The sequence below is a fragment of the Argiope bruennichi genome, chromosome 7 (genome assembly GCF_947563725.1).
Source record: "Argiope bruennichi chromosome 7, qqArgBrue1.1, whole genome shotgun sequence".
Taxonomy (NCBI): domain Eukaryota; kingdom Metazoa; phylum Arthropoda; class Arachnida; order Araneae; family Araneidae; genus Argiope; species Argiope bruennichi.
Window position 1 is genome coordinate 32,285,440 of NC_079157.1, and position 15,861 is coordinate 32,301,300.

At 30.6% G+C, this 15,861-nt stretch overlaps 1 protein-coding gene across 2 annotated transcripts in view; it reads left to right on the forward strand.

Moving 5' to 3' along the window:
• Nucleotides 1-6,608: 6,608 nt before the first annotated feature.
• The window catches only part of LOC129975133 (RNA-binding protein 24-A-like), a 191,764-nt gene continuing 182,511 nt past the window's right edge, over nt 6,609-15,861 (forward strand). For both annotated transcript variants that reach the window (XM_056088084.1, XM_056088085.1), the window contains exon 1: nt 6,609-7,295. In XM_056088084.1, the coding sequence (XP_055944059.1) occupies nt 7,092-7,295 (204 nt within the window). In that variant the 5' untranslated portion in view covers nt 6,609-7,091. The remainder of the gene's footprint in view (nt 7,296-15,861) is intronic.

A 15,861-nucleotide genomic window follows, 5' to 3' on the forward strand; every position in this document is an offset into this window, starting at 1 on the left:
TTGTAAAAAATTAATTATCAAATTTTAAGAACAGAATTTTTCATTTATTCTTCCTAATTTAATGTTTATGCCCCTTGCATTAAATAAAAATTGCTCTGAAATATTTGATCATGCATTGGTGTCTTTTTCCGTCAGTATTACTAATTATCTGCAATGTGTACGTCTCATAAAACCGCAAGTAATCAGAGTGTACTTTGTTGTTAAATGTAAACATCTTCTCCTTTCATCTCTAATCTCACCCCTATTTTGACGAATTAAACCCATCCTAACGCATGCTCAGAAGCGTGGAGGATTTTAGAATCCGTTGTCAAACTTTACTTGGGATGTTTCGCTATTGTTTGCCGACGGATTTTAATCTCCACGCTTTTGCGCATGCTTTAGGATGAGTTTAATTCATCAAAATAGGGAAGAGATGAAAGATGAAAGGATGATATGTTTATACTTAACAATAAAATAAACTCGGATTACTCGTGGAAATAAAATAAATAAAATTTGAATTAAAATAAAAAAATACGGTCAAAATCGGCACGACAATCACATATACGTGAGGGAACCCCCCTCCCCCCGGAAAGTATCTAATAGGGCGAAATCAAGGTCAAAGAATGACCAAGAATTCCGAAAATACTCTCATCATTCCATAACTCACCTCTTAGTGAGATAAAATAATCGAAAATTGGTAGTCTCAGGATACTGAAAAATACTGTAGGATAGTTGCATTCCCGTGCTTATTTGGCGATTTCAGAAGGTTACGCCAAAAATGCCAAGATGGGGTTTTTTGGCGATACGAATGAGGTTGTTGGTTTGAGGTTTACTTTGAAATTTCTGGACGCGATTCCATTAGAGATTCAGAGTTTTCATGGTTTTTGAAAACACCTTGAATTCTATTTTTCATACTCGGGTCCCCAGAAAAGTTCTTTATTTTTCACTAGATCTTTGAAAAGTCTTGAATGATAGGTGAAATGTGCACCGATTATTATTATTATTATTTTATTTTATTTTTGCTGAAGAGAAAATCAATTTTTCCCGTTTTGCTCTTGAGATGTGAATAGGCTTGTGAAGTAAATACCCAGTAATAGTTGGTTTGAAATTAGCATCTAGTTGTTGTCATCCAATGGCTTACAGTAAGGACGCTTCCATTATAATCTCGGACCCTACTTTGAATTGTAAGTATAGGCTTATTAACTGCAACATGAGCTTAACAAGTGCCTTTTCTCTGAAGCATGTAGAAATGGTGAGCAAGAAAATAATGATGCACTTGAGCGTTAAAATGAAAATATTTAATTTTGATTTATCATCTACATTTTTATTTCTGAAATATATTAATTTATTATTATTAAATTTTCTTAAAAATGTCCTTTAAAGTCTTTGAATATTTGTTCTCATTAAGAGAGGACCCCCCGTAATTTGTGTCTAGCACGTCTTACATATGTTCTTATTGGTTAAATATGCTTATATTGATTTGGCGTTGAAGTTTAGAGAAGAAAGTTGGGTTCGTTCAATTACCACATTATCAGTAAAAAAAACTAAGCTATTAATTTCTTTCCAGTTCCCAGAATGAAAGACGCAGAATGAAACAATGTTCTGGAGTACTTTCTAGACTAGACTAGACTAGACTTTTCATGTTGGTTCGAATGAGAATGGAATCCTTTCTGATAAACAAACTTGGAAAGGTTAGAAGTTATCACATGGCTGTGTGAGATTTATATTAATTTTCTCTGAGACATGATACATAAGTAATTCGACAACTTGAACTTTTACTTTCTCATACGCATGTTATAGATAAAATATTGTAATCTTTAAAGAAAAAAAATTCGAACTGAAGATTTTGACGAATCTCCAAGTTTTAGGTCCCCTTGAGTTCGAAAAAACATTTTTGGAAAATGTCCGTCCGTATGTCTATCTGTAACAAAGAAAATTCAAAAACGCTTTGAGCTAGATGGTTGAAATTTGGTATACGGTCTTTACACCAAATTTGTAAATTTCTATCAAATTTTGAGTACAATATTCTCAGAGGAAATTCGTCTGTCTGGCTGTTCGAATATAAATTAACACGATAATTACAAAACGAAGAAAGCTAGATGTATAAAAATCTGTATATTGATTTAACATTTATAATGCAGACATCTATCAACTTTTGGGATAAATCCATCAAAGAGTTGATTGCTTGTCACTTTGTACTTTCAGAAACATGTAAACTCGATAATTAAAAAAAAATGTAACGATTTAAATATATCAAATTTAGTATGGGATTTTGGGAATTTAAGTGCAGTTTTGAGTCAAATATTTGTTTCAATCGGTTGAGAAAAACGTGTCTAAAATACAAATTAGATTTTTGGATACTATCAGGAATTGATTGCCAAATAACTCGCCAAGGAGACACGATAGATCCAATAGTAATGCTAAATTCTCTCCCAAAGTAAATATTTCGTAATTATTGAAGGCCAATGTCACGTAAGGCGTTCTCCGGCATGGCAAGTTTATTAGAGCGTATGATAGAAAGTTTTTGGGGGACTCTTCCGGATGGTTTAAATCTATAAAACAGATTCAAAATATAGCCAGAGAGAAGCTCCTTTCCATTTTCAGATCCACTAAGTATCTGAGTTAAGTGTGTATACAACAAATTTGTACATGAAACGCCTTTAAGCAGCTTTCACATGAGGACAACTATTGCGAGCATTGGAAGGTCACGCCTACCTTAGGAATACCAAGTGACCCCTATAAGATAATGACAAGTGGTTGTCTCATCGAGACAACTGTTTGTTATTGCCCCATTGTGGTTACGTGATCTTCTATTGCGAGCAATACTTAGCCTCTTGTGAATACTGCGTAAAGCAGAATTCACACGAGACCAACTATTGCGAGCAATAAAAGGCCTACCTCAGGAAGATCATGTGATCCCAATGAAACAATGGCATATAGTTGTCTCCTCGGGGCAATTATTTGCCTAATGTGAAAATTCGTAAAAATTTCAATGTCGCCTTTAAAAAAAAAAAAGAAACCGACTATAGTAATTTCTGCTCGTAGACATCGTATATGAGAAAGGAAAAATAAAATAATAAAATAAATAAATAAAGCGCATTTTGTGCCTTGTAGGACAATTAAGAAAATCAAGCATGGATTTTAGATATCTCTTTTCCTATTGATTGGGAGGAGGAGGACGTTAGCTTGGTTGCAGAATCTAGACTTCATTTAGAAAATGTCCCAGATTCATAACCTGATCCATTGGTCTTGCATGTGAGTCTGGTGCACTTAGCTACTGATGTGGTACAAAAGTTTGGAGAGGGTTTGTTACTTCGGATGTTGTCCTCGTCATCTGATCACGGTTCAAACTTATGTCGTTCATTTCAATTTTAGCCATAATGTCGCTACAGAAAGAGACTCATTACTAATATTATAATAATATCAAAATTTGGCATAAATTTATACTGACTGAAAAGATCATAAACTAAATTTCATTTTATGTTTGTGAGCTATTGCGTTCACAGGCACTCTAATACATATAAGCAATAACAGGTGGTTAATACTTTGATGATCACGTCCGGGTCACCAATGTGGCGAATTGTTAGGAGCGAGAATAGAACTTGGGACCTTGTGATTCGCAGCCGAGTAACATGACCACAATACAAAAGCAATTGCTGGTATAGCGTTGCTGTTAACTGGCTTATAAGCTCTTCACCACACATTCAAAATTCGATAAAGATCTGTAATTCTAATCATAAATCTTTATACCAAATTTGAATCATCTGGCCATATATGTATGTGAATTGTCATGCTCACGTGGACATGAAAGGAAGTACAGAAAAACTTCCTACTTATAAATGTCCTATTCAAAATTTGATTTAAGAACCTACGGTATCGCTATCAAGATCATGCACCAAATTTCATGTCTGTAGATTATTGTATTTTTGAGGCATCGCATTTTCAAACTAGCAAGAAGATAAGTTGTTACAATCCCTTTTCCCTCCACAATTTCTTTTCGGACATAGAGAAATCTGAAACTGAAGAAGACCATTAACCCCTTGACATACGAATGTAACTTCCTAATTAGATGACACATCCTATTTCGGAACATGCAGTATTATTTTGATTTTTATAATAGTATAAAGAGCGTTTGAGATATTGAAGCGTTTCTAAATGATTTTTGCATTTTTAAATACTTAAATTTGTCTCTTAATTGCAGACTCAAAACTGAAAATTGGGGCCGCGGTGGCCTGGTGGTAAGGTCTCGACTTCGGAACCGGAGGGTTTCAGGTTCGTGGCCCGATTCCACCGAAGAACCGTCGTGTAAGGGGGTCAGTTGCACGTTAAATCCGTCATGACCAAACGTCCTCCCGCTGGTGTGGAGAGGGGGGTGCCAGCTCAGGTGTCGTTCTCGTCATCTGACCGCGGTTCAAAATTACGAGGTCCATCCCAAAATAGCCCTAGTGGTGCTTCAAACGGGACGTTGATATAACCAAACCAAACTAACCAAAACTAAAAATTTAGAAATTCGATGCATTTCTCAGATAGAAGGGGTGAAGAAATTAAGAACTCGCGATCGAATCTTTTGACACTTTACATCTGTATTCTTTCTCGTAATTTCATGAGTAAAGTAATCAACGGCAATGATCCCCCTAAATTTATAATAAAAATGATATTCCCTCCCCCTCTGGCATAAAAACTTTGAGAAAACTTGGGCAAGGCTGTAAACGCCACGAATGTTCAATTACTTTCATATTCAGAGCCCCGCACATGGATATTTGTTCCTTGTAGTACTGAGAAAAAGATAACATGCATTTTGTATGTGTTTTTGTCTACTGATCGAAAGGAAAATTTGGCAAAATATTACAATCGTAACAACGAGATTACATATGAAATTTCACTGAACGAAATCGTCGTGTTTTTCGGCTATCGCATTTACATCCATGTTAATGTATAAACGAACAAATTTTCAACTCTTAGGCGGATTTGATTCCAAATTTGATAACGATTTACATTTTAAATATTAACGCCTACACGAAATTTCATTTATCTAGCTCTTTACATTTTGTGGTTATCGGGTTCACAGACAGAATTTCTAGAATGGATTTCGTTCCAACATATACATACATATATATATATATATATATATATATATATATATATATATATATATATATATATATATATATAAATTGGTGTAAAATCTAAATACCAAATTTCATTCTTCTAGCTCGAAGTAATTTTGAATAATGGTTTTCCGAATTCCAAATATTCGTACAAAAATAATATTAATTGTTTATCGGGCTCGACGAGATTTGAAAATCGAAGTTTCATCGAAATCTTCATTTCATCTTTTTTTAAAGATTACATTATTTTCGCTTAGCTTACAATAATGTAAATAAGCTGGAGTGTCTAGCCGAAACCCTCTCGCATACTCTTTAATAAAAACGTTATTTCAGAGGATGCCTTGCATGGCACTAGTGCAGAATAGCTGCTAAATATTAATCGTTGACGTGAATTTAATATTTTTACATAATTTATCAAGTGAACCTTAGAGGGAGTTTGGCGGTTAATAGTATCCGATAAACGAATTTGTGTTTTAGAAGCGTTTTTCCCAACCGTTTGAAAGAGAAATTTGACACAGAATTACTACTGTAGTCACAAAATTCCACACCAAACTTCATATATTTAAGTCATTTCATTTTTGAGTTATCACAGATACATGTTTCTGAAAATACAGACCTAAAGACGATCCATCCCTTATTGGATTGGGTCAAAATTTGAAAGATGTTTAGACTACAGATGTTAATTCTGTGTATTGAATTTCATCTGTCTAGCTAGCTCTCTTCGTTTTGTACTTATCGTGTTAAATTATATTCGAACAGCCGGACAGACAGATTTACTCTGAGCGGATTTTTGCTCAGAAATCGATAGAAATCTACAAATTTGGAAGAAAGACCGTATACCAAATTTCATCCGTCTAGAACAAAACATTTTTGAGTTATCTATGTCACAAACAGACAAACAAGCATTTTCCAAAAATGCATTTTTCTAAATCAGGGAGGTCTAAAGCGTGGAGATTCGACAAAATCACGAGTTCGAATTTTTTGACGATTACTATACTTTCTCTGTACTACATATACGAGAAAGTAAAAAAGAAGAGGAAAATATGTCAACTGTAAGTAAAAGATTAATTAGCAGACACCCGTACATTAATTAATCGCTCGCTGGAGACACCCAACAGGTTACATCCGTTTCATTAGATCAGCGTATAATTAAAGAGAGCGGTGCCGTTTCACCTTTTGCAGAATTGGTTTTAAAACGAGCCGAGGTATAAATAGTGCCCAGCATGACACTTCGGCGTTGCTTAATATGCAAAACGGTTGCAACAGCACCAATGATCGATGTGTTGTTCCTTCTCGCATTTTGCGAATCGAATAAACAAAAGTCGGGAGAAAAGTTCAAAGCGACGACGATAAAAACAAAACCCTGAGCGATAAGGAACTGTTTAAAAACCACGTGGGCGAAACAGCGCAAGCGTGACAACACCTCTCCCTTCCCTCCCCGCCGAGAAGGTTTTGCCATTTGTGTGAACAAAAATATACTATCGGACAGCTGTTCCTCTCGCTTAATGCAGCGCGCATGAGCCGCGCGGAAAGAAAGTCATTGGATGTCCTACGTGCGACTTGCGCGTGTGTGCCCATCCCCCCTTCTTCTCTTTGGAGTTCCAGCCGGTCGCACGAAAAGTTAACTGCTGCTGCAATCAGTTCTAGAAAAGTTTCCAAGCAGACGAGAATATCCAGTTGCTGCTGCTCGTTCGTAAATTTAAATCTTTTTTCATCAAACGTTTGTGGCATCAGCGAAAACAATTCATTCTTCTTTTTTCCATATTGTGATATAACAATCAAAGGGATCTGTGATATATTTATAATTTTTTTCGACTGTTTTCATTTTTTTGTACATATATATATATATTGAAAATTTTACTTCTTTTTTTTTATATATACAAGAGGAAAACGATTAGCCAACCGAAGAGCGGCAGTTTTATTGATATTATTTATTAGTAGTACTTTTTTTTGTTTTCGACTTTTTTTTTACTGTAATCGCTGGATTACTACTTGGGCGCTTCGATGTCGGACATTATGGATCAACAGTTAGTGACAGCGAACAATATACAGCAAAAAGATACAACTTATACAAAGATTTTTGTCGGTGGTTTGCCCTACCATACCACTGACAAGTCGCTACGCCAATTTTTCGAGGCGTTTGGAGATATAGAAGAAGCTGTGGTTATCACGGACAGACAGACCGGCAAAAGTCGAGGATATGGATTCGTAAGTAAAATTCCATTATTTATTTATAGCATTTTGTATTTTTAAATTGAATGAATTTTTTACAATGCTGTTTGTGAATAATTTTAAGAGTTTTTAAATGCTATTGAATTTTACAAAATTGATTTCTGAAGGTGAACTTAGTTTTGTAATGCGCTTTAATATCTTAGGTTTATTATTTGTAACCTTATAAAGCACAGAAAGCATAAAGATAATCACTTACATTTTGGCGTTTTTTAAAATTAATTTTAATCAATAAATCATTCATTTTATTATTTTTTAATTTGAAAAAATAAAGCTTTTAACTAAAAAATTAATTAAACAATTTCCTAATTTTTTTACACTATTTTACATGCGTATTTATACAATTACAGTGAAAAAAAATATTAAAAAGCTTGCTATATGTGTTTATTTTAAAATTTATTATAGTTCTTCTGTTTTTGCGTATATTACAGTAAAGTTAGTTACTTTGCACAATTTTTTACCCTTTCAATTTCTTATATCGTCACTTAAGATTCCTCCATATGTTTAGTTGATTTATTTTGTGGCAATATATATTCTAAAAATTTTTCAATAAAATATAATTTGTGTTTATTGTGACAACTAAATTAAGCCTATCTTACTGCTAAAAGTACCAGCCAGAATATTTTTTTGCACTTTTTTTTTCGCACTCGAATTCTGCATCTTTATAACATTGATAACACGCATGTTGTTGACACAATGATTTCATTGCACACGTGGTTGTTATCTCACGAATAGAACAGGTTTTGATTAAAAAAAAAGATTGTTACTAACGAAAAGTTTTGTTTGAATCTTTGATAAGTGTTTTACTGACTTTTGTATGTAAAATTAAAACACATTTCATTTAAAATGGTTGTGATACGAATCATAACGCTGAAATGTGAATTTCGAAACAGTTTTCGTAAAAGTTTGCGTGGCTGTGTGGTCGCCACCTTTAATGAGATAAAAATGTTTTTATTATTTTATCATTATTTGAAACTCGCATAGAATATTTATTTTTAAAATTTATCAAGTAACCTACGTAAAATAAAACAATTTTAATTAATGTTTTAAATATTTAATCAATGCCTCATTATCTCTTCCCTCTTTTTTCAGCCCCAGAAAGTCCAGGTCTCTATTTATCATATAACATTTTGTAATGACTCCAAAATAAAAAAAAAAATGAAAAAGCGAAGCTTTAATTAATGCTTCATAAAAAAATTATCTGTTAAATGTTTCATTCTAGTCAAAACTTTTTTATTTCTATTTGCAAATTTTGAAGACGCAAAATAACAAGACTATAAGAGCCTTGCTATCTACAATCTTAATTAAGAATAGTGTATTGGATCCATTTTTATCTAAGAATAGTGTATTGGATCCATTTTTATCTAAGAATAGTGTATTGGATCCAATTTTATCTAAGAATAGTATATTGGATCCAATTTTATCTAAGAATAGGGTATTGGATCCAATTTTATCTAAGAATAGTGTATTGGATGCAGTCTTAAGAAAAGTATTGAATGCAGTCTTAAGAAAAGTGTATTGGATGCAGTCTTAAGAAAAGTGTATTGGATGCAGTCTTAAGAAAAGTGTATTGGATGCAGTCTTAAGAAAAGTGTATTGGATGCAGTCTTAAGAAAAGTGTATTGGATGCAGTCTTAAGAAAAGTGTATTGGATGCAGTCTTAAGAAAAGTGTATTGGATGCAGTCTTAAGAAAAGTGTATTGGATGCAGTCTTAAGAAAAGTGTATTGGATGCAGTCTTAAGAAAAGTGTATTGGATGCAGTCTTAAGAATAGTGAATTGGATGCAATGTTAATAAACAATAGTGTATTGAATGCAATGTTAATTAACAATAGTGTATTGAATGCAATCTTAATTAACAATAGTGTATTGAATGCAATCTTAACTAACAATAGTGTATTGGACACAGAAACAAATCTTATTTCTATATTAAAACTGGTGAAGTGTGAAAAACTGATCCACAAGTTTAATACATTTAGTTTCTTTACTTTTTACATTACGAAGAAATGGAACAAAGGCTAATCTTTTTCTAATGGATGCCGCATTTCGATTCACGTGCTAGCTTTTTAAAAGGAGTGTTTTATGATTCTATAACTTTCTGTGGCATTTATGCAGCTGGATTGATGATTAAGGAGATGGTTATTTCGAAGTATTAGTTTCCGGCACAAAGCGGTATGCTGAATCATTTTAATATGATTACGATTATTTGAATCGGATAAGCAGTGATTTCGATTCTAACTTATTTTGAGAGAAATACCTTTTTTTAAAGTTCTCATATTTCCAATTATAGAAGATTTTTATGTATAAAACTCTTGCTATGCATTAGTATGTAACTGTATGAAATATATTGCATTACGCCGTTGAATTTAGTTATACTATTTAATTTTTTTACCTAATTTTTGTTTGCAGGCTGCAGTATTATTTGTAAATGTTGTTAAAGAAATCTTTCAAGTTCTACAGACAAACTTTAGGATCTAGTTCTACCAAATTTGACTGGATATTTTTTTTATTATTACAATTGCATTTTTCAAAATTTTGAATTAGATTTTTTAAATTAGAATTTTATTGAAATGTCAATGTTTTTATGCAATAACTTTGTAGCTTTATCATTGAACGAGAGATTTTTTACTTAACATTAGGGGGGGGGAAGCTTTTCAATGATTCCAATTTTATGTGAGTGGACGTTTTTTCACCTCTAAATTTAATGAATTATTTACTATATTTTACAAAATTTGTCATTGCTTTAATGACTTCCGTTTTCAATAATAAGTAGATTCATGTATTTAACGTACATGAATATAGTCCCAAATGGAAGCAGTTATCGTTACATGTATAATTAAATTTTAAAAATAGATAGAAGAATCAATCGAAAATATTATTCTATGACGTTCGAATCTCCTTTAATTCTTTTTAAAATATGAATACAATCAAAACTGAATGTCTATCTGAATTGAAAAAAAATTAAATTACCCTGGCGACTGAATATAATTATTGTAATTTGCAAGTTTATATCATGACGGTTAGATTCATGTCATAAAATACAAAATCTTTGTAATACATTATAGAAAGTACAATTTTGAATTATGAAAATTTAAAAGTGTTTCAGACACATTATACTTTACATTTTGACAAAAGATAAAAATAAAAGATAAATTTAAAAAAATCGAAATGTGAAACGGTATTTTCAAAGCAATATTTTTATATTTTAAAGACTGAGGTGCACATTAAACAGTTTAAATTCTGTTTTTATTGGCATTTTAAATTCTATCTCTTAATTTGTTTGAGTTTAAAATGAATCCTTTTATATTTTCAGCGTTGTTTTATTAATAAAACTAAGTTAATTAAATTTTCACAATTTTCGAAATGTCTTTAATATGTTTACAGAATTAAAATTTTATCTCTAAAAAATAGTTTTCAAAGATATTTTTGATTGTGATCTCGTGTTATTTTTTTCTGTTGACCATAAATCCAAAAAACCCAGTATCAAATAAATGAAATATTTGTACTATTTTAACGTCAAATCTCATTAGTCTCGTCTATAAATCATTTAGTGAAGAACGAATAATAATTATTACTTCATAAATAGCAATAACAGACATAATTATAATTTCAGTTGAACAACTAAATGAAAAATTCCCTTTTTTTTATTTTATGCTGCTTTCTATTCTATATGACAATTCCGAAACTGTGGATTAACTTTTTTTTTTTATTTACTCTAAGACTGAATTTCCTTCTTTAATGATTGATTTATGATTTTGTGGTTTTATTTAAATAACTTAATTCTGATATCTAGGAAAATTGATTCCTTTAAAATTCTTTTCGTTTTAAAAACACTTTTAACTTGCTGTTTTATGTTCTTAAAAATGGATTTTTATAATTGATTTGAATGACTTCATGTATTGTAGAATTGAAATTGAAACGTGTATTCTTAATGAATATGTGCTTTTTAAAAATCTTCAGCAATTAATTTATTAATTTAAATTTTAGTTCTATATCAGTGGCTTCAATTAATGTTTGGAAAAAAGATGTTAGGATCTCGTAATATTTATCACAATTAAAAGCTAAGGTAAACAATATTTATAATAGAAAATCTATAAAAACACGAAAAAGTATTCGTAGAAATTTAAATTCTTAAATCTCTATTTAAAAAAAAAATGCTATAAAAGCTAAATAGAAGATGCAAACGATAGTTTCTCTTCGAATTTCCGTTACAATTTGATCGTTTAATATTTTCCCTGTGTTAAGAGCTCTGCTTTTCTGTTTACAAGGACGAAAGCTGTGCACTTCATTGAGGAGCAAAAGAATGATTTTAGTTACAAAATCATTCTTCAAACTTTATTTCTCGACAGATGTTCGAATAAATGACAACTACTGTAATATGAAGTTTTTATTATTTATTTTTTTTCTTGGACCACAAAAATTAAATTGGATTTTATGAACTTCATCCAAGCACGCTGTTGATAAGTTAAAAAAAATGTAAATGCTTATTGTACTAGCCTATAAACATTATATTTATAGGCTAACACTGCAGATTGGATGGATTCGATGTGCATAATGAAAAGTCTTCAAAATTCACAATATGAAAAAACTTTGTATTTAAGAATACTTCGTTTTATAAATAATTATTTCTTATATAGTAGGCGCTCATTATGAAAGTGATTTTAATCGGAATTTTAATTAAAATTAATAGAAATAATAAGGGTTTTCCTCAAAATCTTTATAGTTTATTATTGTGCAACAGTTATATCACACTAAAAATATTTTTAACTTTAACGTTCTACAATGATACTAATTTTATTTTCATAATATTTTTTTTTCTCAAATTTTTAATAAATTTTAAAAATACTTCCAAATATATTTTTTCAACAGTATTTTTCACTGCTTCGGCTGCTAAATTTGTAGTCTGACGTTTTGAGACTTTATTGAATTGTTGTTTTTATCGTACGTTATTGCTATTATGTTATGAATATTTAAAAATTATTTTAATTTATTTTAAAAATAAAATATAATCGTTTCAAGCCTTTAGACATTATCGTACTGTAATATTTCGAGCTAGAGGTTCGAATTTTTAATTTTTGTTTTCATGTTGGGAGCAACAATTATAAACTGGGGTTACTCTAATCGCCTGATTTATGCCAAATTATATCATTTAATAATAATTAGATTGTCAAATAATCTAATTAGATTAACATAACAATAATGGTTTATTATGCATCGATGCCTTTCCTTAATTTTTATGACGCAAAACTTTTTTCTCTGTAAGTTCTTTTCTATAACCACCAACAGAGAGCGATACTCGCACAGTTTCTACTCCAACGTGTTGTCGTTGACACTAAAATTAGAACGAGCTTGCGCATAACGGAAGTTAACATTCAAAGGAATTGAGATACTGAAGTGCCATGATCACATCTGTGTACAATATAATAGGGAAAAAGAATTCATTTCATTCAAACAATTTTCAACCAGCGGAAGTGGTCTTCCCAAAACTTTCTGGCATATTCTCATATAAACTTGTTTTGCCAGAGAACACCTTATATGGCAATGGCGTACAATAAGTGCGAAATATTAACTTTTGGCGCGAATTTACCATTTTTATTATATCTATCGTGCCATACTTGGCGATTAATCCTTGGTATGCAATAATAGTTTACCCCAAATCGAATTTGTGTTGTAGACACGTTTTTCTCAAGAAAAATATTTTGAGATATTTATGCATTTCAATTTTAATTTTTTTGGCTGAATTATAATATTTATGAATGATTTTACTGTTATTTAAAGATGTAAACTTATAGTAAATCGATGCACTCACGGAATTCAACATAAATTATGAAGGGGTTCAAAACAGTTACATTCAAATCGAAGGATTTGACCGGTAAAAATGAGTCGAAAATCAAGATCATCCCTTTTGATTCGTAAATTTTATACGACTCATTTATCTTATTTCTCAAATATGTACATTTGAAATCGTTTTCATAAGAACATGATTTTATTATTATTGTGAAAGATGCAATTTGATTCGTAAATTTTATACGACACATTTATCTTATTTCTCAAATATGTAAATTTGAGATCATTTTCATTAGAAAAGGATTTTATTATTATTGTGAAATATGCAATTTGATTCGCAAATTTTATACGACACATTTATCTTATTTCTCAAATATGTAAATTCGAGATCATTTTCATTAGAAAAGGATTTTATTACGCTAATTACGTGTTCGATTCTAATTCGTGTAATTATTGTTAATTACGTGTTCGATTTTCTGCATTATCAGTGGTATAATGAATTTGAGATCTCTTTAATGTTGTGTACCACGTTTTTAATCAAATTTCGATACGCATTTCGTGAATAACAGTTAATACTCGGGGGATACCTGTTTTTCAGTGTGATGGCTGTTGTGATATAAGTTTATTAAGATAATAGTCAAGATAAAAAGGGAATGATTCAGTTCTCTTATCTCTTGCTGTTTTTATGCTTAGATCATGATGATGATGAAAAATGTAATGATTGGGAAATGCAATTTTCAGTGAAGGCCCTTTGGAAGAAATTTTAAACCTTCTCATCTGCTCTTTAATGGTATTGATGTGAAAGTATTGCGAAATTTTGATTTTTTTTCTTAACATATTTTTAGCTTATTTGATAAAATTAGCTTAATCAAGATTTGTTTAATTTGTTGTTTAGATTCTGCGTAACTGTCAGGATTTATTGATAAGTGTGCGAAGAAGTTTATTCAAAGGAATTGCTGACAAACCGTAACTGCCACTCATAAATGGCCCAGATTCTATGGCCCTAAAGAGAAAAATCTATCAAAAGAATATCTATTCTTTTAATTTGAAGATTTTATTCTTTAACTGAACTTTTAACTCTGCGAACATATTTTAATTTACATTTTTTACCAAAAAAATTATTAATCTAATTAAATTAGTTTTTTTCTAATAAAATAGAAAAATGTGTAATCAAACCCAAAAAATTAAATTTGATAAAATAATTAGTGAGTTTGCTGATTTAATTTTTAGAAACAGATTTTTATAATCAAAATATGAAAATATAATATAATGAATAATTTGCTAACAAACATTTTGACTTTATTATTTTGTTTATCTTAAGTTTTATGACGTCAAATATTTTTCGTCTAATTTATTTTTATTAATTTGCTTAAAAAAGATTTAACGAGTTTCGCAATGTATAAAAGCAAACACTTGAGAAATAACTGGATATCTTTCATAAAGCTAATTTAATTATTACGAAAACCATCCACCATAATTATCAAAAAGGTGCCAATGGTTTCCTCGGAATTATTTCGCATGCATCCTATATAAAGGTGTTATCCCACTTCATGAGATCTGTGGTCTTACGACAAGGCCATGAAGTCCTTGAATGCTCGGATTTTTATTTTCAGTGTCCCGGCAATGAGAGATTTTGTGCTCATAGAATAGTGAAAAAAATCGAGCATGCCTTTTCGGACGATTTTTTTATTTAACAACGCTTTGAAAAACGCTGAAGTATACTCACTATACATGATATTTGAATCGCATCACAACGGCATTCAACGTGTTAATATTTAGATTAAAATTTGCAATTTACCTTAAAATTGCTATTTAAATCAATATTTTTTAAAAGTGACCCAACAGCTAATTTACAAACCATTAGAGGTAGGCATATTTTACCAATTATTTCGTATACCAGATTTACAATTGCAATATTTATTCGAGAGTTTTGCTACCAGTAATAAATAAAAATGAAAAAAAAATCGTGATATTTAGTCGTTTTGTATTTTTGTTTTGGAAATTAAAGCTCTTTTTTTTATTAACAAGTACTCTTTATTTTGATTCAGCCGAATTGTGATAATCGGTATTTTTAACTGAATTTGCGCGATCATTTTCTGAGAAAATTAAAAGATTTTGAATGAACAGCTCATGAACACTTACGTTCTTTAAATTAAAATAAACACATTCGATGTTATATTTTTAGAATTTAACTGAGATTCTGTTAGAAAATAAATTAAAAAAGGTTCTTCTAAATCGTATAATATATATTGTATTAAAGGCATTTTAAGTACAGTTCTCTCTAAAGAATATTTTAATAATTCAAAAAGAGATTTATAAATTTTAAAATGTCTTCATATTTCAATCATATTTGTTCGATTAAAAAAGAAAACTCGTTTCATTCACAACACAACCATTTAATTCTAGATCCAGAACATTAAAACTTATCACGAACAAGAATACAGACAATGTACAAAGAATTCTGGGCGAACACAGGAAGTTAAATGCCAATAACATGGCAGACGATTAAAAATAAAACTCAGTTAGGAATTTGAGGAAAAGTAGTGTTTTAGCTATGTGTTCATAAACAGTACTTTTTTCTCGGAAATAATGCAAATTTAATGGAGTTAAGTTTCTGTGATTTGTGTCAAATGAGCATTGTGATTTAATCTTGGAATTCATCGTACATGTTGCTGGAAATGTTGATGACATGTCAGCCCAAGTCAACTTGAAGTTACGTTTATCAAGCTGCTACGACATCTCGTTAATCAACTTTTTTC